This window comes from Moschus berezovskii, chromosome 21 (genome assembly GCF_049115385.1).
Source record: "Moschus berezovskii isolate FMDL1 chromosome 21, NW_MosBer_1.0, whole genome shotgun sequence".
NCBI lineage: Eukaryota > Metazoa > Chordata > Mammalia > Artiodactyla > Moschidae > Moschus > Moschus berezovskii.
In genome coordinates, this window is record NC_142480.1 from 62,925,171 (window position 1) to 62,948,798 (window position 23,628).

Sequence of the window (23,628 nt, forward strand, 5' to 3'; positions counted from 1 at the left end):
TAGAACACTTTGCTGTACACCTGAAGCTAATGCAACATTGTGAATGAACTATACGACAATAAAAAAAAATTAGTTCCCTTTCAGAAACCCCTCTCCACTTAGTCTGTCCGTCTCTCTGGGCCTGTGCTTTCTTTGCGTGTTATGATTCCTAAATGATTTATGGATGTTACAGTATCCAATAGACCAGTTAAAAAATAAGAGAAAGGCCAACAAGGATGACTTTGATTTAGAGGTATTTAAAAAGATGATAATTTGAAGATTAAAATACTAAAATTAGCATGAGGAGGCTTATGTGTTTTGAGTACTTTGAAAAACTCCAAAACCAAAAAATCTCCATAATTGCACTGTGAAAATCAAATGACTTTGACCTATCATCCAATTTATTGGGGAAATTTTTGCCACAAAAGCCAACATTTTATGATATTAAAGTTTTATGATATTAAAAAAACTAAAATATTTTTCAAGAGAATGTCTCTGTCAAACTTTTTATTCCCACTATTTACTATGATATTTGGTCTCTGTTTTAAATGAATTTGCTTTATGTGGACTTTTCTGATTATCATTGAAACTCATTTAAGTTTTTCACATTGAATTCTAGTTCTTATTCATATTAGATGATTTATGAAGTCTTGTCGTTTCTTTGTGAATGGCCCCATTCTTCATTCCCTTCTCTGAAAGTACTGAGTATCTGAAAATATACCTTATTGCCTTCATATATGTGGAGTCTTTTTCTGGAAAAGTTTTATTTAATCTGTGTAAAATACCTACAGTGTGTAGAAAGCATTATAAATTTTGCTTATTTTTGCTGTGTCTGAAAGTAAATGTAAATATATCATTCATTTTTAGTCTTTGGCATATTGGTGTATGGGGCTTCCCAAGTGGCTCTAGTTGTAAAGAAACCGCTTGCTAATGCAGGACACATGTGCAATGTGGGTTCGATCCCTGGGTCAGGAAGATCCCCTGGAGGAGGGCATGGCAACCCACTCAAGTATTCTTGCCTCGAGAATCCCATGGACAGAGAAACCCCCAGTCCATGGGATTGCAAAGAGTCGGGCATGACTGTAGCAACTTAGCACACACACGTATTGATGTATATATTATTTTGCATGCCTAGTTAGATTTTTTCAAATTAAATTTTTAACTTTTCAAACCTCAATAATCTATATAAAATCATATTAATCCTTTTGGCAAGATCATCATTCCATAAAGTGAAACCGTATTTATGTAGTGTTTTTTACCCGCTTTGTAGAAGAAGTGGTATAAGAAATAATTTGTCAAGAATTATAGCCCAGATTTTCTTATGTTTGTTGTTAACATACAAAGAAAAGGTTGTGAGTGGATTATGTCTCAAACAGTCATAGTCTACTGTGGTAGAAGTAACTGACCTTTGCTTATAAAACTAACAATAAACTTCTGGTTTTGTGGCCATTTCTTGCCTGAATTTTTCTGTTTATGAAAAATTTAAATGTTTACTATGAAATTTTAACTGATATAATGGCTTCCAAACATACATTTCAAGTTCATTATTTGCCACCTTGTTTGTTGAAGATTAAATTGTTGCATATGTTTATAATGATAGGTGTATATATTTTATTTCAGTGGTTTCTCTTAGCTGGAACATTTGATTCATGTGTATCAAAGAGCCTTTTCAACTGTGAAGTGCCATACAGATATCAGTATGTGAGAATGGTAGCAACCATACCATTCCCTGACTATGCTGAGCATAAGACAGCTTATTTATCCAGTATAGTCTGAGAATGGCTTCCTGCACAGGTTTTGAAAGCAGATGGAACAATATTTGCCCTTGTGTGCTCCAAACTAGTGAGTTCAGTCTTTTGGAATATTTGCTGGTGTTATTGATAAGGTATATTTCCTATAGAAATAACATTTAGTATGTGAAATTTGACTTACAACTGTAGTAGTGTCCAAAAGAAAAATCATTATTGGAATCATACAGTATCTCAAACACATTAAGAATTAATTGGCTGGTTTTTTTTTAAGGAAGCTTGGGAACCTGCCAGTCATTTCCATTTCCACATTGTTTTATTTTTTATTAACATTGTTTTATTGTGTTTAAATGTCCTGTCCTTAGCATTCCCCATTTCCCCTCCTTATATGAAGCCTCTTGGTGAGAAGAGGAATTGCTGAAGCCTGACTTCTGTCCTTCCTTTTTCCATTTAAGTTGCTCTGTATTGCACTATGGTTTATATTTGTAGGATGATTGTATGTCAAATGCTCAGAATTTAGGGAATGCCTGTATTAAAATGGAAGGACAGTGAGAAAGAATAAACTTTTTTATATATAAAAGAATAATTTCTTATATTACCTATGAAAAGGATATGTGCCCTATAGCAACCAACATAGAGGAAGGAATGGAAAGTAGTTGTTTCTCTTTCTGGTCATCCAGTTCTGTGCTGGGAATAACCAGTATTAATAGTTGGATTGTGTCCTTCCACTACTTTGCTTCTGTTTATGTAATTATGTACTGTGTATTTTCTCTGCAGATTTCTCTCTTCACGTCATTCTTATTCTGCTAACTTCTAGGCCAAAAAATATACATACATCCTTGTATTTAGGATCAAGTCTCAGAAGCAAGATTGCTGGATCAAAGGATAGGCATTTTTAACATTTTAAAGTACTTTTTAGCAGTATTTCATTGCACAATATTACCATTTATTTGTATATCTGAAAAATCATAAAATTTTTTAATATGAGTTATTTATATAGGAATACTGTTATATACTTAATAGACAAATAAGAAGTAGTTAGGAAGCATTGTGATTTTGGTTCCTAACATTTATCTTAGAAAATGTTTTGAAGAATTTTTCTATCATTATTTTAAATGCAATTCAAGAATTATTAAGTCTCTGATCTTTGTGGTAGTTTGACATTAAGAGAATAGGAGATACAGGTTCTGTGTTTGTTGTAGGATAGGCATCCACATAGTTGTTAGATGAATAAATAAATGAATATAAAGTCAAATAGTGTTAAGACTATAGTACAAATATATGAATTCCAGATGGAGAATCTTTTATCCAGGGACTCAGTCTTAAATTCCGTATCCCTAATGCCTGGCCTACTGCCTAACATGTGTAGGACATGTCATCTAATTCTATGTATCAGGATTGTAAAAGATTTTTTAAGGAAGGTACTATTTCATTGATCCTGAAGAATGACTTTGACAGGAGCTTGGGAGGAAAACTATCACTTATTCATTCACCATGTATTTACTGAGTACTTCCTGTGTATGCAGTACTCTTCAAGGTGCTGACAAGCAATACCTAATGGAACAGATTCTTACTCTTATGGAATTTTTGTTTCTTGACATCCCAAGCTGAAGAAAAAAATATTAACTGAGATTAAATGGTAGATTAGGATCAATATTTGTCCAAAACTTTAGTGACAAAAAGCGATGGTGACTGTGACAGGGACTGTGTTAGAAGCTCTGGAGAGTGGAATGAAAGTTTGAATTGGTGAGAAAGAGATGAAAAACGAGATAACAAGGTTAGTGGGTCTAAAAATTTGGTTTTGATTTGAAAAAGCAGGCACAGTCTTGACAAAGAAGGACACTTTTTCTTTCTCCTTTTTTATTTTCTTTTCTCTTTACTTACTCCTCTTCTCTTTCCTAAGAGAAATGAGTCGAGCCTGTGTAAATGCTGATGGGAAATCTTCATTAGAGAGGAGTTGAAGATACAGAAATAGGAAATAATTAAAAGTTCAAGATTCCTGAAAAGGTAGTAAAGGATGGGCCCCAGAGTATAGTTGGAGGGAGGGAATGACTTTGAAATAGTATGCCTTCCTCCTTTAACAAGAGAAAGGAAGGGTAGGTACACAGGAAGATACAGACTGTGGGGGAGACAGTTTTTGTCTGATGACCACCACTTGAGGAGTGAAGATCTGTGGAGAGTGCAGGTTTGAAATTATTGTTATGAAGAGTCATGGCAGTTTGTTTTGAGAAAGGTGGTAGAACTGTTGGGATTATTCAGCAAGCAGTTGATGGCTAGGCTTATGGTGGAACCATCTGCTTGTTTAGGGAGTTTTTTCCTGCAGTTCTTAGCTGTCTGAGGTATACAGAATTTGGGTTGTCACATTTATGCAGGCTTAGGTTTTTCCAGGTACGGAGGGACTAAGGAGATTTAGGATTTTGGCAAGAGTGATTAAAATGGTGGCACATGAAGTCTAAGCTGAATTGGAGGGAAAGAAAGAAAGGAGTGAGTGAATAGGGAAAATGAAGTGGATCCAAAGGATCCCGACTTATACTGGGCGTGACTGAGTAAGCCATCCGGATGGATGGGGTATTCTGGTCATGGAGAGAGATATTAGTCATGGAGAAGTTTCAGATGATGGCAGGTAATGAGTGTGCAGGCTGAAGGGGGCTGGGGTAGAGCCTACCTTGTCCCCTTGCATCCCAGTCCCTGCCCTTCCTCCCCACCAAGTAGCTGGGATCTGTGTAAGAGTGAGAGAAGGAATATAGCATGGAAGCAGGAGTCAACAGTGGTCTGCAGTCCCAGGAAGAGAGTATTTTCATTGTTTGGTAACAGAACTTAGTACTAGGAAGTAATAGACCCAGATCTTATGTGCTTAATCTCTTTGGATCTTAGTTCCTTCTTTTAAAATGAAAGGTGGCAAGTGACTTGAATGAAGGGAAAGAACTCAACCTGGAAACAAAATTATTCAATGATCTGCCAGTTTGTCTTAATGATTGCAGTGGGTAGAAGGCCATCCTGGGGATGTGGAAGAGTGACCTCCCCAAATAACTGATGGAGCTCTCCTGTGTTGCCAATTTTATTTGTAAATATGAATGGATAGAAAACAGGCATGTAAATTTTAGATGAAATAGGGTGGTTTGGCGTGCTGAAGTTCATGGGGTCTCAAAGAGTCAGACATGACTGAGAGACTGCACTGAACTGAACTGAAGAGCAATAAAAGTAGATGGATCCTGATTAAGCAGTTAATCTATGCAACAGAAAAAAGACTTAAAAATGATACCCTTCTGATCTTGAAGGGAAGAAGAGGTGTATCCATCATGATGCTGAATTGGGGTAGTGGAGTAAGGTATAGATGTATTTCTTTGGTACTGGCCCAGGAGAAAACATTCCTGACCTTCCCCCATCAAATATGATCAGGCAAATCATAAAAAAATACAGAGAATCAAGACACAAAACTATATTTAACTTTCAGCAGAAGAAGTGGTAAAACATTGATCAGCCTTACCTGGTAGATTGAAAGAGATTAATAGCTGATATTGAAGATTATCAACACCATGTGTGTTGAAGACAGTGGGGAGCAGATGCTCTCACATACTATTGGAGGGAGTGGAAATTGACTCTGTTTTTGGTTTGTGGTTGGACCATATCTAGCAGAATTTTACGTGCACATATGTTTGAACTAGCATTTTGAGTTGTAAGAAGTTCAGTTAAGTTCAGTTGCTCAGTCGTGACTGACTCTGCGAGCCCATGGACTGCAGCATGTCAGGCCACCCTGTCCATCACCAGCTCCCAGAGTTTACCCAAACTCATGTCCATTGAGTTGGTGATGCCACCCAACCATCTCATCCTCTGTCATCCCCTTCTCCTCCTGCCTTCAATCTTTCCCAGGATCAGGGTCTTTTCAAATGAGTCAGCTCTTCACATCAGATGGCCAAAGTATTGGAGTTTCAGCTTCAGCATCAGTCCTTCCAATGAATATTCAGGACTGATCTCCTTTAGGATGGACTGGTTGGATCTCCTTGCAGTCCAAAGGACTCTCAAGAGTCTTCTCTAAAACCACAGTTCAAAAGCATCAATTCTTTGGCGCTCAACTTTCTTTATAGTCCCAATTCTCACATCCATACGTTACCGCTGGAAAAACCATAGTTTTGACTGGAAGGACCTTTGTTGGTAATGTCTCTGCTTTTTAGTATGCTGTCTAGGTTAGTTGTAACTTTTCTTCCAAGGAGCAAGCGTCTTTTAATTTCATGGCTGCAGTCACCATCTGCAGTGATTTTGAAGCCCAGAAAAATAAAGTCAACAACTATTTCCACTGTTTCCCCATTTATTTGCCATGAAGTGATGGGACTGGATGCCATGATCTTAGCTTTCTGAATGTTGACCTTTAAAGCCAACTTTTTCACTCTCTTTCAATTTCATCAAGAGGCTCTTTAGTTCTTCAATTTCTGCTATAAGAGTGGTGTCGTCTGCATATCTGAGGTTATTGATATTTCTCCCGGCAACCTTGATTCAGATGGGCTTCATCCAGTCCAGTGTTTCTCATGATATACTCTGCGTATAATAAGCAGGGTGTCAATATACAGCCTTGACGTACTCCTTTTCCTATTTGGAACCAGTCTGTTGTTCCATGTCCAGTTCTGACTTTTGCTTCCTGACCTGCATACAGATTTCTCAAGAGGCAGGTCAGGTGGTCTGGTATTCCCATCTCTTTCAGAATTTTCCACAGTTTATTGTGATCCACAGAGTCAAAGGCTTTGACATAGTCAGTAAAGCAGAAATAGATGTTTTTCTGGAACTCTCTTGCTTTTTCAATGATCTAGCAGCTGCTGCTGCTGCTGCTGCTAAGTCACTTCAGTCGTGTCCGACTCTGTGTGACCCCATAGATGGAAGCCCACCAGGCTCCCCCGTCCCTGGGATTCTCCAGGCAAGAACACTGGAGTGGGTTGCCATTTCCTTCTCCAATGCATGAAACTGAAAAGTGAAAGTGAAGTCGCTCAGTCATGTCTGACTTTTAGTGACCCCATGGACTGCAGCCTCCCAGGCTCCTCCATCCATGGGATTTTCCAGGCAAGAGTACTGGAGTGGGGTGCCATTGCCTTCTCCGAGTTATATGTAGTACTGTTTTAATTATAATGAAATACTGAAAGTTCAATTCCTTAGTCATAATAAATAATCTTTTAAGTACTTGATGGTCATATGTGGCTAGTGGCCACCATATTGGGTGGGTAGATAGAAAATATTTCCATGTTGTAGAAAGTTCTGTTGGACCAGTGGTGTATGTGACTGAAAAAAAACAACAAACATTAGAATCAATAGTTGCTGCTGTTAAGTCACTTCAGTCGAGTCCGACTCTGTGTGACCCCATAGACGGAAGCCCACCAGGCTCCCCTATCCCTGGGATTCTCCAGGCAAGAACACTGGAGTGGGTTGCCATTTCCTTCTCCAATGTGTGAAAGTGAAAAGTGAAAGTGAAGTCGCTCAGTCGTGTCCGACCCTTAGCAATCCCATGGACTGCAGCCTACCAGGCTCCTCCATCCATGGGATTTTCTAGGCAGGAGTACTGGAGTGGCTTGCCATTGCCTCAATAGTAGCAGCTCATTATTATCATGAAAATCAAACTACCATTATGTGTTAATTCTACAGAATTATAAAGAAAAATGATCCCAGAGTTCTTTTTTAGGCACTTCAAAGACAACTTTAGAAACAAAAGAATTTGTCCACATTTTGAAATTTTTCCTTCCCTCAGTTTCTGCCCCTCCTTTCCATTTCCTTTCCTTTTGAAATGGCTTTAATATTTGTAATGCTTGTATTCAGTGAGTTTCCAATGAAATTTTTATTTTAATGAACTTGGGACATAAAATATTTGTGATTGTTCTGATGGATGCATTCCAAGAAATTTGAATATTTGACATGGTTTTCTTTCTTTCTTTCTTTTTAAGAACCATTAAAAAACTCTAAAGATGTTATGTTTTCGTATCTGGGTAATCAAAATTTGCATTTTCTCATAAAACACTGATGTATGTTTGGGATTATCTTTTTATATTGCTTATGAATAGATTGCCCATTTTTTGCACATTATAGTCTCATTACATTTTTGCTGGGAAACAGGATGTCAGTGGTAACTTGTAGTGGTCCTTGACCTAACTGACTGCACAGCTCTCGTTAGGAGTGGTTAGTGAGCTATTAATGCTCTTAAAAGCATTTCTTATTGCCCCTTCTCCCTCTCCTTAGCACCTCCTCTCCTCTCCCCCACCAAGATGTGTCTCAGGCTTTCTAGGATTATTCGCATGAAAACCATAGTTAGTAACATTTTGTTGTGTTACTTACTGCAGAAGAAATGAACTTAACTGTTAGGGATTTTGATCATAGTAGATGCAGGTATTGAGAATCTGCTGTGGTTTTCTGTCTCCAGAAAACATCAAGGAAATACGACAAGTGTTTAAGACAAGGCTCATGTTTGTCTGCGTAACATTTATTTCAAGAGAAATTTTAAGAGAAGAAACTGAGTAGTTAATGGAAGTGAGCCAAGAGATAAGAGGGTAAATGTTAAGGGACATTGTGGGGCAAATGGTGAGTAGGGTTGTGATGGGCATTTCTGCTATTGTGGATGAGGAAGGGCTGTGCTGCTCATCTATCTCTGTTCCCATTAGCCTGCCAGGGCTTCTGACTTTACTGTTGAGAGATCTTGCTCTATAACATCATAAAAGGAGGAGAAACACTGGAGGAGGAATGAACTAATATTCCTGGTAGTAAAGAGGTTTTCTTTGGTTGTTCTCATATAACCCTATGGTATTTAACTCGTGCTGTATGCTTGCCCCAAAATAGTGATACCAAACTATTGATCCAACTAGAAAGCTTGTTGAGTATGTTGTGGTGGTTTTTGAATGAAGTAAAACTTTATTAAAATTAAAAATAATTTATTGAGGTGAAATTCACTTCTTGAAAAATTAACCATTTTAAAATGAAAAACCAGTAGCATTCAGAATATACACAGTGTTGCACAGCACCACCTTTGTTTAGTTCCAAACGTATCTGTCACTCAAAAGCAAAACCCCTTATCCATTAAGCAGGTTCTTCCTGCTCCCCTCTACACCCCAGGCCTGGAGCTGCCAATCTGTGTTCTATCTCTCTGGATTTATCTGTTTTGGATATTTCATATAAATGGGATCATTCAGTGTATCACCTTTGTGTCTGACTTTAGCAAAATGTGCTCAAGTTTCATCCAGGTGGTAGCAGGTATCATTCCTTCATTCCTTATGATTTAATAAAGATTCCACAGTGTGTGCATACCACAGTTTATCTGTTCATCCATTGATGGACATTTGGGCTTATGGCTATTATGAACACTGCTGCTATGAACATGGGTATACATGTAAATGTTTAAGTACCTGCTCTTAATTATTTTGGGTCTATATAGGAGTAGAAATATGAAATCTTATGGCAGTTCTATGTTTAACTTTTTGAGGAACAGCCAAACTTTTCTATAGTGGCTGAACCATTTTACATTACTGCCAGCAGTGTACAAGGGTTCCTATTTCTCAGTTCCTCATCAGTAGTTGTTAAGTGTACATTTTTAACACATTATGGCCATCCTGGTGTTTCTGAAGTGATACGTCATTGTGGTTTTGATTTGCATTTCCCTAATGCGACGGGTTGACTCACTGGAAAAGACTCTGATGCTGGGAAGGGTTGGGGGCAGGAGAAGAAGGGGACAACGGAGAATGAGATGGCTGGATGGCATCACCGACTCTGTGGACATGGGTTTGAGTGTACTCCGGGAGTTGGTGATGGACAGGGAGGCCTGGCGTGCTGTGATTCATGGAGTCGCAGAGAGTCGGACACGACTGAGCGACTGAACTGAACTGAACTGAATGAGATGCTGGTGGCTCAAATGGTAAAGCGTCTGCCTGCAATGTGGTGACCCGGGTTTGATCCCTGGGTTGGGGAGATCCCCTTGAGAAGAAAATGGCAATCTACTCCAGTACTCTTGCCTGGAAAATCCCATGGACGGAGGAGCCTGGTAGGCTGCAGTCCATGGAGTCCCAAAGAGTTGGACACGACTGAGCAACTTCAGTTTAATGCTAATGAAGTTGGGTATCTTCATGTGCTTATTGGTGGTTGCATGTCTTCTTTAAAGAATGTCTTCTCAAATCCTTTGCCCATTTTCAAGGGATTGGTATCTTTTATGTGTGGTTGAGTTGTTAGTGTTCTTGACACTTACCAGGTATATGATTTGCAGATATTTTCTCCCATTTTATGTATTGCCTTTCAGTTTCTTGTAATGTCCTCTTATGCAGAAAGTTTTTAATTTTGATGAAGTCTGGCTTATCTGCTTTTTCTATTGGTGCTCCTGCTTTTGGCACATGATCATGAAGATTTACTCATGGTTTCTTCTATGAATTTTACTGTTTTAGCACTTAGATATAAGTCATTGATAGATCCATTTTTAGTTAACTTTTGTATATGGTGTGAAGTAGAGGTCTGACTTTATTCTACTTTTTATAACTGCTATAAAAATATGCATTTAATTCAGGACTTCTTTGAAATGTGTTGTCAGAGGTAGGATGGAGCAGATTTTGCTGAACCCTGAATCCTAGTGATTCAATGATTTTTTTTTTCATACTGCACTACTCTCGCAGATCTCTTGGGGACTTTGGTTCATGGTATCTTTACTCAGGGATGAAAGCTGATAAAGGTCACTGTGGACATCTCATGTGCAAACTCTCTAAGGTCTCTACTTTGACATAATTCCATTGACCAAAGCAAGTCACTTAACCACGTTAAGCTTAAGCGCAATCCTGCCTGTTGCCCAGAAGGAGAAAGAAAAGAAAGTAAGTGGTGCACAGTGACTATAAGAGAATGCAATTGAACATGTGTTTGCAACATATTTGAAGTGTTTGTTCCAAGGTACACAGTTTTAAAACATTCCCATTTAAGTTTTCCATAAAAGTACATGGTAAAGCATCATTGATTCAAGATTTGAAGTGAATTTTATACTGTGTTTACTGAAGTTTACTTTTACATTGTTTGTAAAGAAAAAGTTATTAAGTGATAATATGAGATTTAATGACGGGATTTTTGGTTTAATTTATAAAACAATTTTCAATTAGTTTAGAAGGAAGTATTCATACTCAAGGAGGGTACAGATTGTTTATCTATTAAAACTTTTGTATGTCAAATTTGTGAGAAAGAAGGAAATAATAGTAATAATAGTTTTGCAAGGCACTTTAAGATTATTGCCCTTAACCTATCAGGATTTTAAAATTTGAAAACATTTAAAACTTAATAGACTGAGTCCTATTTGTGTGGCATCTGTAATCCAGCATTAGAGCTGAGTTGTTCTGTGTGTTAGTCGCTTAGTTGTGTACGACTCTTCATGACCCATGGACTGGAACCCGCCAGGCTCCTCTGTCCATGGGATTTCCCAGGCAAGATTTCCCACTGGAGTGGGTTGCCGTTCCCTTCTCTGACCCAGGGATCAAACCTGGCTCTCCAGCATTGCAGGCGGATTCTTTACCATCCGAGTCACCTGGGAAGCTCCTTAGTTACTCACAGAGTAACAACAATGTTGATGTTAATATATAGTGATCCAGTCTCTTACTTACTTTTCATAAACTATGGAAATAGGAAAATTAAAATATATAGTGTTTCTCATATTATTTAGTTTCATTGCTAAAATGTACCACTAGGAAGCAAAGAATGATATTTTAGAACACCAGTAGATGTCAGCCACAGCCTATGCAGCAGGCTGATTCTTTACCAGGCTTTTTGCTTTTTTTTTTTGAACCCAGCATCCTAATGAGCTGCCAATTTTCTCAAGGTTGGTTTGCTTATTTTTAAATTAAAACACAGTGTACTTACTGGTAAAAATATAGTGATGCAGTAATGGCAGCAGAAACATTATGCAGTGCTTAATTGTGTGTGTAGGTAAGTATCTCACAGAGGTAACTAGTTGGTCATGGAAAAATTGCAGTACCAAAAGAGCCAAGAAGGCATCTGTAAAGAATGACCATGGGTCCTGTAATTAGCCAGTTATGGTATTGATATTCTAGCAGATCAAACTAGATCAGGTTCTAATAGTGCTTCTTTTCCGGACAAGCCTTTCCTTTTTAAGAGAAACAGCCAGAAAGCTTCTTACCTCTCCTCTCCCACCCTCTCAGTGCTTTAGTTTGCCTGGGATGTCTTATAAATATCCCCACAAGTGGAAGTGTATCTTCCTCTGACTGGGGGAGGTACCAGTACTAAAAGAAACATTTTGGAGACTTAGATCCAAGAGCAGCACTCAAGGAAAGACTTGTCATGAAGGACCTCATTGCAGATATTGATGTAAAGCATAGGGAGAAAGGAATCACAGTTTTGGCATTTGAAAACTAAAAGTGGTTTTATCAAAAGTGGAAGCTAAATAAATGTTTCACTAACTTCAAAACAGTATTCATATTCAGTGCTATTTGGTTATTATGAAAGTGTGAGGGCTAGTATATATGTAAGTAGCTTGGGATATTATTGCTAAGTAAATACATCAGTATGCCAATATGAAATTAATAACTTTGTCTCCTTGATTAAAATGTTGTGCTCAAGATTTTAAAAAAATAGTTTTTCCTCAGTATAAAATATAAGACCTTAGTGAACTGTTCCTTGGTACTCTCTTCAAAATTATATACCTTTATTCTCTGTGGCCCAGTTATACCAGAAATACCAAACTAATGGCATTTCTCTTATTGAGTGTTTAGAACCTAAGTTACATATAATGTGATTGATTCCTCAATTGCGTAGCAGTTTATATAGTACATTTTAAAATTTAATTTTAATTTTTTTAATTTTAAAAGACATACGCTCATTATTAATGATTCAGATGATACAAAAGAAATGGAGAATAACAGCACTATCCTTTTCCTAATGATAATCACTGTTTCTAAGCTCCTGTAAGAAAAAATTCTTGTTACAAATCTAAAAGTTTACAGTCTCCCGAACTTTTATTTTTCTATTGACACAGTTATTTTTATAAGTGCTTTTGAAATGTAAGATTTTGTCATGAGTGCTGCCAGGCAGTTACAATAGAACAAATTGTGATTTCTTAAACATACCTGCCTCTGTTTTGTCTTTTCACATGTTAAGTTGTGTGCCTAGAAAGCTAACCAGAAAAGAACACTCCTCCTCCCATCGCAACCTCTGATAGTTATGTCTTTCAGGCCTCAAGTTAGTCATAATTTCTTTTAAAAAACCATTCCTGATTCTTTGTTATTGATATCTAGCTTAATTCTACAGTATGTTTTAGTGTAGAATAAAAAAAAAAGTTACTCCTGACTCAGTGGGCTTTCAGTCTTTCAACTCCTGTCTTTGTGTGTGCGTGTGTGTGTGTGAGAGAGAGAGACACGCAGGCTGACTTTCAGTTACTTACAGGAGGCTTTTCCTGCTACCCAGGACCCAGCCCCATCTCCCTTCCCCTCCTCCCTGTGGCCTGCTTCCTGTCCCTGTCACATCACACTCCTACTCAGAACTTAGAACCTGGTCCAGATGTGACCTCCCTTAGACCACCTGAGCTCCAGCTTACTCTATTTATCCTGAGTTTAGTTGTATCTTGGTGTCTGGCCCTCGGTGATTTCAGTTCCTTTTTCCTCAGGAGAAGTTTGGGATTTTGGTTTGACAAGGAGTTGGTATTATTATATTTGGGGCTACTGTAACAAATTACACAGGCTAGGTGGCTTAAAATAGCAGAAATTTACTGTCTCACAGTTCTGGAGGGCAGAAGTTCAAAACCATGTTGTTGGTTGGGTTGGTTCCTTCTCGCGGCTTTGAGGAAGAGTCTGTCCCTTTCTCTGAGCTCCCAGGGGCGGGGCTGGGTGCTTTGCCAGCGCTGTTCCTTGGCTTTGTAGCTGCATCCCTCCCACTTCTGGCCCCAGTGTCACATGGTGCTATTCCCTCTGTCTGTGTCTGTTAAAACATTTTTATTTCTTCTTTGACCATGGAATATGAGATCTGGTTTCTCCAAGGGATATGGATTTTAAGTGTTCAGATATATACGTTTAAATTGTGGTTTGATCTACGTAAGCATAAACCCAGACCTGCTGATGTATTATTTTCACATTTTCTCAAAGTTTACAGCCCTTCAAAAGGTAGTACTTTGTATTTAAGCTGTTTAGAAATGTTTATACATTTTTCAAAAATAAAATTTAATTCTGAGTTTTTAATTTTCAGCCAGAAAACCTTGCTCAGAAGCTTCCAAACCTTGTGGAACTGTGAGTCCGTTTATTCAAATTTTTTTTAAAAAAACAAGAATGAACATAATTTTAAGTTATTTTAAATAATAGGGAATATTTTAATGTATTAATTTATTATTTTTTGGTATTATGATCATGGTGCTCATGTAGGTAGACCTGTGGTTCTGCTAAACCAAATAGTATTTTAAAGTATCTTACCATTTACATTTATGTTTTAAATATCTCACTTCAGGGTAGTAAAGATGATGAAAGATACATTTTTTTTTTTTCTCAGCATCTTGGTCACAGAATCCTTCTGGATAGTCCAAGGAATTGGGAGTATTGGGCTTCCCAGGTGGCGCTAGTGGTAAAGAACCCACCTGCCAATGCAGGAGACATAAGAGTCATGGGTTTGATACCTGGGTCAGAAAGATCCCCTGGAGAAGGAAATGGCAACCCACTTCAATATTCCTGCCCGGAAAATCCCATGGACAGAGGAGCCTGGAGGGCTCCAGTCCATGGGGTCGCAGAGTGGGACACAGCTGAAGCAACTTAGCATGTGCTTGTTAGTACTGTTACTACTGCTGCATGTGCTGCTGATATAAACAGCCTGATGGTGTAAAAGATTTAAAATACAGAGTAAAAACCTCCCTCCCTGCATCCTACATTTGTTTTAGTTCTTTTGATGATTACCTCCATGATACTATATAATGTACCTTTTTGAAATGCATTTACACCTTTGTTTTTAGTATATCAACTTTATCTCTTGACTAAGGAAGATAAATTTCCATATCTTGTATTTCCCTTTCTTTCTACCTGCCTCCTAATTTTGTTGAGGGAGGAATTTGCATCACCTTTTCTTGTTCTTTTTATTATTTGGCATGATTTTCAGGAGGTAAATTAGAAAGAGCTAATTTTACACCTTTATCTATAAGCCAGAAGTCTCTGTCATTTTACCCAACCTTTTATTTTTGAAAAATTTCTGACCAACAAAAAAGTTGGAAGCATAGTACAATGAAGATCCATATGTGGAGGTTAGAGGTGCCACCCTCTCATAGTTGAAAATCCAGGTGTAACTTTATAGTCAGTCCTCCATTGTTTTGCCAAAAGTTTTCACTTTTGTCTCAGGTTCAAAGGATTTGTTAACAAAATAAGCCACTTGTTCTATCAGTTCAGTTGTTCAGTCGTGTCCTACTCTTTGTGACCCCACGGACTGCAGTACGCCAGGCCTCCCTGTCCATCAAGAATTCCCATAACGTACTGAAACACATGTCGATCGAGTTGGTGATGCCATCCAACCATCTCTTCCTCTGTCGTCCCCTTTTCTTCCTGCCTTCAGTCTTTCCCAGCATCAGGGTCTTCTCTAGTGAGTCAGTTCTTCACATCAGGTGGCCCAAGTATTGGAGTTTCAGCTTCAGCATCAGTCCTTCCAATGAATATCAGGACTGATTTCCTTTAGGATTGACTGGTTGGATCTCCTTGCAGTCCAAGGGACTCTCGAGAGTCTTTTCCAACACCACAGTTCAAAAGCATCAATTCTTTGGCCCTCAGATTTCTTTACAGTGCAACTCTCACATCCATACATATACTCGTTCTATACAAATAATAACCAATATTTATTAGAGAATCATCTAGTTAATTTCAATATACTAACATTAAAAGAAAAGAGAGAAACAACAGAGGATACATCACCAAATTGAATTCTCAACAACATCCAGACTCAAACAGCACTGGAAAGTCCTGTGACACAGCACATCGGGAGTCTCAATTGGGAAAATGTCCTAGGCCGTGTGTCCGCTCGGTGGGTTAGACTTTAGAGATCGCAGTTCGGGTTCCCACTTACAATCCCAGGATGCAATCATCAATCTGTGAGCAAATAGCAGCTCTGATTTCGTGTTAATGTGTAAAGCTTGTAATGTTTTTAAACCTGGGGCTTGGCTGGCCAGCTCCCCTCCAGAGACTCAACAATCTCAAGATTCATCCTCTGTCTTATCTATGATGCTGCCAGTCTTGCATTCACAGCAGGCAGTCTCTCACAGTCAGGGCAGTGTCCAGGCAGGTTAGAAGCAGTGTCAGAGGCCTGCTCTGCTTTGTCTCTGAACCATAAACAAGACTTTTTAATTTCCCTAACATCCACATCCACAGTTCCACATCTGTGGACTCACCTAACACTGGATGGTGTAGTTCTGAGTATAAATTTGTTGAAAAAGAATCAGAATGTAATTGGACCTGTGCACTTTAAACCCTCTAGTTCAAGGACCAACTGTACAGGCTTCACATAAATGTAACCAGTTAACATTTTGCTTCATTTCCTTCCTCTCTTTCCCCCTTCTACTCTCTCTTTACTCCCCCCTTTTCCCTCCTTTCCTTTCCTTTCTCCCTCTCTCTCTTAACACACAAATTGCACACGGTATAGTGTGTGTGTGTGCGTGCGCATGCTCAGTTGTGTTCGACTTTCTGTGGCCCCATGGACTGTAGTCCACCAGGCCACATTTCTGCTCCTCTGTCCACGGAATTTTCCAGGCAGAGAATGCTGGAGTAGGTTGCTATTTCCTACTTCAAGGAGTCTTCCCTGACTAGGGATCAAACCCATGTCTCCTATGTTTCCTGCATTGGCAGATGGCACTTTACCACTAGTGCCACCTGGGAAGCCCCTATGTATCTAAGAATAAAGACATTCTTGCATATAATTTTATTATTTTTAGGTCTAAGAAAAGTAATATTAATTCAATAATATCATTTAGTATACAATTCATATTTAAATTATCCCAATTTCCCCTCAAGATGTTTTTTTTCAGGTAGATGTCTGGATTTTTGAAGTAGGTGTCTTGTTTGATTGTTTCTTCTGGACTAGGTTCACTTTAAATATCTTCAGTGATGTTCTGCCCTATTTGGTTTATCAAGTTTTTGTTTTCATTCTCTTTGTATATAATATATGTGTATTTCTTTCTTTTCTGAAGCGTGGTTTTTCACCCCTAACTACTTTAGTATATATTTCTAAGAATAGAGATGTATTAACATTTTTTATCCCTACTTTTCTATCCTTAATAGATAACTTCATATTTTTCTCCATATAGGTTTTGAACATTTCTAGTAGTTTTTTCTCTTGTGTTGTTGGGAGAGGGTGTTTGCTATGACCAGTGCATTCTCTTGGCAAAACTCTATTAGCCTTTGCCCTGCTTCATTCCATACTCCAAGGCAAAATTTGCCTGCTACTCCAGGTGTTTCGTGACTTCCTACTTTTACATTCCAGTCCCCTATAATGAAAAGGACATCTTATTTTGGGTGTTAGTTCTAAAAGGTCTTGTAGGTCTTCATAGAACCGTTCAACTTCGGCTTTTTCAGCGTTACTGGTTGGGGCATAGGCTTGGATTACTGTAATATTGAATGGTTTCCCTTGGAAACGAACAGAGATCATTCTGTTATTGACTATGCCAAAGCCTTTGACTGTGTGGATCACAAGAAACTGTGGAAAATTCTGAAAGAGATGGGAATACCAGACCACCTGACCTGCCTCTTGAGAAACCTGTATGCAGGTCAAAAAGCAGCAGTTAGAACTGGACATGAAACAACAGACTGGTTCCAAATAGGAAAAGGAGTACGTCAAGGCTGTATATTGTCACCCTGCTTGTTTAACTTATATGCAGAGTACATCATGAGGAACGCTGGGCTGGAAGAAGCACAAGCTGGAATCAAGATTGCCGGGAGAAATATCAATAACCTCAGATATGCAGATGACACCACCCTTATGGCAGAAAGTGAGGAGGAACTAAAGAGCCTCTTGATGAAAGTGAAAGAGGAGAGTGAAAAAGTTGGCTTGAAGCTCAACATTCAGAAAACTAAGATCATGGCGTCTGGTCCCATCACTTCATGGGAAATAGATGGGGAAATAGTGGAATCAGTGTCAGACTTTAATTTTTTGGGCTCCAAAATCACTGCAGATGGTGATTGCAGCCATGAAATTAAAAGATGCTTACTCCTTGGAAGGAAAGTGATGACCAACCTACATAGCATATTAAAAAGCAGAGACATTACTTTGCCAACGAAGGTCCGTCTAGTCAAGGCTATTGTTTTTCCAGTGGTCATGTAAGGATGTGAGAGTTGGACTGTGAAGAAAGCTGAGCACTGAAGAATTGATGCTTTTGAACTGTGGTGTTGGAGAAGACTCTTGAGAGTCCCTTGGACTGCAAGGAGATCCAACTAGTCCATTCTAAAGGAGCTCAGTCCTGGGTGTTCATTGGAAGGACTGATGCTAAAGCTGAAACTCCAATACTTTGGCCACCTCATGTGAAGAGTTGACTCACTGGAAAAGACTCTGATGCTGGGAGGGATTGGAGGCAGGAGGAGAAGGGGACGACAGAGAATGAGATGGCTGGATGGCATCACCGACTCGATGGACATGAGTTTGAGTGAACCCCAGGAGTTGGTGATGGGCAGGGAGGCCTGGCGTGCTGTGATTCATGGGGTTGCAAAGAGTTGGACACGGCTGAGCAACTGAACTGAACTGAATAGTTTTTTCCTAAATGTGTAATTTTTTGCTGTGTAAATGATTTTTCTTATCTGTTATATCTTCCAACTGGGTAATTTTTGTTATAGGAACAGTATGGTTTTTTGCATATTAGCTTTATATCTTGCTCCTTCCTGAAATCTTCTATTGAGTTAGTTTTATCGTTGATTCTCCAGAGTTTTCCAGGTATACTCTACTCTCATGTCTGAAAATACAGTGTTATTTCTTCTTTTCCAAATCTTTATTTTCTCTATTCTGATTGCATTGACTAGTTCTTCTCCAGAGCAGTGTAAAACTGTATTTGAGGTAGTAGGCATCCTTGTCTTCTTTCAGACCTTAGTGGGAATATCTCCAGGTTTTCTCCACTAAGAAAGATACTGGCCTTACAGTTAACACAATTCTTATGTGTTAAGTAAATATCCATTTGTGTTAGTAATCTATTGCTGCTCAACAGATTATCTCAAAATGTAGTTGTTTAAAATGTAGGGGTAGTTAAAAGAATAAACACATATTCTCTCATATTTTTTGAAGGTCCAAATTTCTGGGCTTGGCTTAGCTGGATCCCTTTGCTTCAGTGTCTCTCTCAAGGCTCTAATCAAGATTGTTGCCCAGGGCTGCTGGCGTACCTGAAAGCTCAGCTGAGGAAAGATCCTCTATCTTTGTTCACTCATATGTTTGTTGGCAGGATTCAACCAATTCCTTGCAGGTTGTTAGACTGAGGGCATCAGTTCCTAGCTGGCTGTTGGCCAGAGAACTCCCTTAGTTCATTGCCACTTAGCCTCTATTATGTAGCTCACAACATGGCAGCTGACTTTGATCAGAGTGAGCAAGCGGAAGAGCACGCGGGGCTACACGAGAGAGGAGCCCTTGTCCCGTCCTAGTCTAATCATGGAAGTGGCATCGCATCACTGTTGCTGTGGCACTCGCGGCCTGCATGCCGAGGAGTGGGGGCCACCGGGGACATCCTAGGTGCTGCTTACCACACTATTAATTCCAGTTTTCTCAAGAATTTTTTTATTGGTAATGGGTGTGACATTTTTTCAAAGTTTTTTCAGACTTTAATGGAAAAATCCTTGAGGCCTTCAGGCAAAAAGGTGAACCAGTTATGAAGATTGCAACATAAGACTCCAAACTGAATTATCTATTATGGCAGTTGAATTCTGGATTGACAGTTTTTATTTATTTGAGCTTCTTGAAAGTATTTGACTATCTTCAGATCTCCATAGATTCTCATAAGAAGTCAGAGGAATTTTCATCATCCTCTGCATGTGTGTAATATATCATTTTTCTCTGACTTCTTTGAAGATTTTCTTTTGATCTTGGCTTTTAGCAATTTAACTGTGATGTGCCTTGGTATAATATTCTTTGTATTTATCTTGGAGTTTGCTGAGCTGCTTGAATCAGTGAATTTATGTCTTTTACCAAATTTGGGACATTTTCAACCATTGTTTCTTCAAATACTTTTTATGCACCTTTCCCTCTCTCGCTTTATTGGACTCAGTTTACATGTATCTTGTTGATATTGTCCTACATACCTCTGAGGGACTTCATGTTTCCTCCTTTTTTTCCCTCTGCATTTAGATTGAATCGTTTATATTGATCTGTCTCCAAGATCTTGAATTGGTAGAATTAATACAGTTAAAATAGCCATACTACGCAAGCACTCTACAGATTTAATGTGATACCTATCAAATTACCCATGGCATTTTTCACAGAACTAGAACAAATAATCCTAAAATTTATGTGGAACTACAAAAGACTCAGGCTTACCAAAGCAATCCTAAGGAAAAAGGAACAAAGCTGGAGGTATAACCCTTTTAGACTTCAGACAGTATTTCAGAAGGACAGTAATCAAAACAGTGTGTTATATTCTTTTATTCACCTTTATCCAGTAAACATTTCAGTTCTAGAATATTCTTTCTTTCATCCTTTCTAGTTTCTGTTTCTCTGCTAAGATTTCCTTATCTTTTCGTTAAGACATATTTTACTTTAGATCACTATGCATAATTATAATAAATACTTTTAGAGAGTTGTCTACTAAGTCCCAACATCAGGGTTGTCTTGGAGATGCTAGACATTGTTTGTTGTCATTGACATTTTCCTGAGTTTTTATATGTTAAGTAATTTTAGATTATATTCTGACAATTGAGGATAAGTGTTTTGGAGACTAAAATCTGTTAATTTCTTTGAAGAGTATTGGTGTTTTGTTTCAATGGTTTCCCTGGTTGACTCAAAACAGTAAAGTGCCTTTTGGAAGGCAACTGAAATCTCAGTCCATTTCTTTTATCTTTCAGTTCAGTTCAGTTCAGTCGCTCAGTCATGTCTGACTCTTTGCGACCCCATGAATCACAGCACGCCAGGCCTCCCTGTCCATCACCAACTCCCGGAATTCACTCAAACTCAAGTCCATTGAGTCAGTGATGCCAACCAGCCATCTCATTCTCTGTCGTCCCTGTCTCCTCCTGCCCCCAATCCCTCCCAGCATCAGAGTCTTTTCCAGTGAGTCAGCTCGTCTCATGAGGTGGCCAAAGTATTGGAGTTTCAACTTTAGTATCAGTCCTTCCAATGAACACCCAGGACTCCTTTAGAATGGACTGGTTGGATCTCCTTGCAGTCCAAGGGACTCTCAAGAGTCTTCTCCAGCACCACAGTTCAAAAGCATCAATTCTTCGGCAATCAGCTTTCTTCACAGTTCAACCCTCACATCCATACGTGACCACTGGAAAAACCATAGCCTTGACTAGATGGACCTTTGTTGGTAAAGTTAGTTATAGTTTTATCCAATACAAATGGTTTTGGAATAAGCCACTGATTCAGGCAAAGTTTATACATAGGATTTGGGGTTTCCCCTCCCTGTTTATTTGTTTGTTTTCTGGTATTCTCTGTTTGTCAGGGACTATCGTTGCCCAGAACTGTGTCCTCATTTTGGCTAGCAAGACTGCAGTTTTCTTTTGGAATTTTAGCCACTTTTTGTGGTAACTGTTTTTCTCTTTCCTTAGACTAAATGCTGTTAAGAAAAAAAGATGAAACTCAGACTCACCCAGTGTCGTTCTTCAGTTTTTGTCTCTCTTCCAGAACTGACTTTTTTGTTTACTGTTGCAGTGCCTTAGGTTCTTTTTGGCTGTGTGTGCTCTTCAGTGTTTTAGTTGTCAGAGCCTCAGTCTGGTAGGAGGAGTTCATTCTGCTGTACTGGAATTGAAACTCACATTCTTTTACTTGAATCTCTTTTTGCCTTTATAACTCAAGTGGGTTTCTTGAAGTCAGTTGGTTCTTTGATTTTGACCAGTTGATAACAATCTGGCTCATTCCACTGGAATATTTAGACTATTTATGTTTAATATGATTACTGATAGGATTGAGTTTAAGTTCACCATCTTAACAATTGTTTTTTCTATTTGTCCCAGTTGTTCTCTATTATTTTTCCCCTCTTTAGTTTCCTTTTTTAAAATTATTTCAGTGTTATTTCAGGATTATGTTTTATTACTGTTATTGATTTATTAACTCTACTTCATTTCAATGTTGAAAGGTTTATGTTTCTTTAACCTATTATAATCTACCTTCACATAACATACTATTTCACATTTAATATAAGAACCTTGGATCAATGCATTCAGTTCATCCCTCCTATGCTTTGTGCTATTGTCCTGTGTTTTACATGTGTGTAAGTGTTGTGAGAGAGATCTATGTATTTGTAAACCAGTCAAGGTCCAGTTAGACAGACACTATACCACTAATTTAAACAGGGAAAATTAAAGAATTGTTAACTAGTAAAATGTTATTAACTACCAAAAGAGGTTAAAAAGGACTCTATGGTATTCAGAATTAGTAAGTACAAAAAAATAGATCTGTACCTAGAGAATTGGACCGGAGAAGGCAATGGCAAGCCACTCCAGTACTCTTGCCTAGAAAATCCCATGGATGGAGGAGCCTGGTAGGCTGCAGTCCATGGGATCGCTATGAGTCGGACATGACTGAGCGACTTCACTTTCACTTTTCACTTTCACACATTGGAGAAGGAAATGGCAACCCACTCCAGTGTTCTTGCCTGGAGAATCCCAGGGACAGGGGAGCCTGGTAGGCTGCCGTCTATGGGGTCGCACAGAGTCGGACACGACTGAAGTGACTTAGCAGTAGCAGAGAATTGGACAGTGAAGGAACTAAAGACTTATAGTTCCAAACCCTAGGCTGAGGTTAGACTTCTTCAAAGAAGATATGACTGCCACACAGCGTATAGTATTCGCGTGGTGAAGAGCCTTGCCATCTGATTTAGGCCAGAGCAGATCTGTAATATCGTCTCACTGTTGCAGGAGTAGTATTCATAATCTAGAGCTGGAGTATTGGAAGCAGCCTGATGGTGGGGAGGCAGTTGCCTGAGAACATGGCTGAACTCGTGCGGAAGTGGCCGCACGGTGGGAAGACAGTTACTTGAGGCCAGTTGAAGTTGTTTATAGAAGCACATTGTTGGATGAGGAGTGTGGCCTGAGAATAACAGCCAGAGATGCTGCAAAACTGACTTCAGCTTGGGGAGTCCATGGTTTGAGAATGTGGCTTAAAGTGGTCCAAGAGGGATGCTGGGGCTTGGCTCTGTGTGGAATAAAAAATGGAAAGAGGACTGGACCTGGAGAGGTGCCTTCCTGCCATTCTAACCTTGCAGAGTCACTCGCACACCTTCTTTTGATAACATTAGGCCTAACATTAAATCAGTTAGCAAAGGAGAAATTTTGACAGCTCCAGTATGTCATAACAGGTAGATTTGTAGCTGAGAGATAAAATTGGTATCTGGTGAAATATACTGTTATATAAATTTTGCATTTAAATTCTTAAACTTAAAAATGAGAAAATGTCATTTTGTATTAGTTTCTATATTCTCTCATATTTGGTTTGCTTGAAAAAAGTCTTCATTTGTCATTTTTCTTAAAAAAATTGAACTTTTTGCTTTGAGATAATGGTGGTATCACACATAAGAAGTAATTCATAAACATCCTTGTATACCCTTTTAGGTTCTACCAGTGTTTCATGTCTTACATAACTATAGTATAAGATCACCACCAGGAAATTGACGTTACTACAATCTACTGATATTATTCCGTTTTCCTAATTTTTTACCCTTTTATAATCACATTCCCCATGTCCCCAAACCCTGGCAACTGCTACTCTGTTCTCCATCTCTACAACTTGGTCAGTTTAATTTTTTATATTTTATAAATCATACAAT

General features: G+C 38.7%; 1 protein-coding gene across 6 annotated transcripts in view; it reads left to right on the forward strand.

Annotated features, from left to right (window-relative positions):
• The window catches only part of LRRC28 (leucine rich repeat containing 28), a 211,562-nt gene that overhangs the window by 4,888 nt on the left and 183,046 nt on the right, over positions 1-23,628 (forward strand). For all 6 annotated transcript variants that reach the window (XR_016035672.1, XR_016035673.1, XR_016035675.1 and 3 more), the window contains exon 3: positions 13,905-13,945. Coding sequence is in view for 2 of the 6 variants with exons in the window: in XM_055417715.2 (XP_055273690.1) it covers positions 13,905-13,945 (41 nt within the window). In the remaining 4 variants the exon portion in view is untranslated. The remainder of the gene's footprint in view (positions 1-13,904; positions 13,946-23,628) is intronic.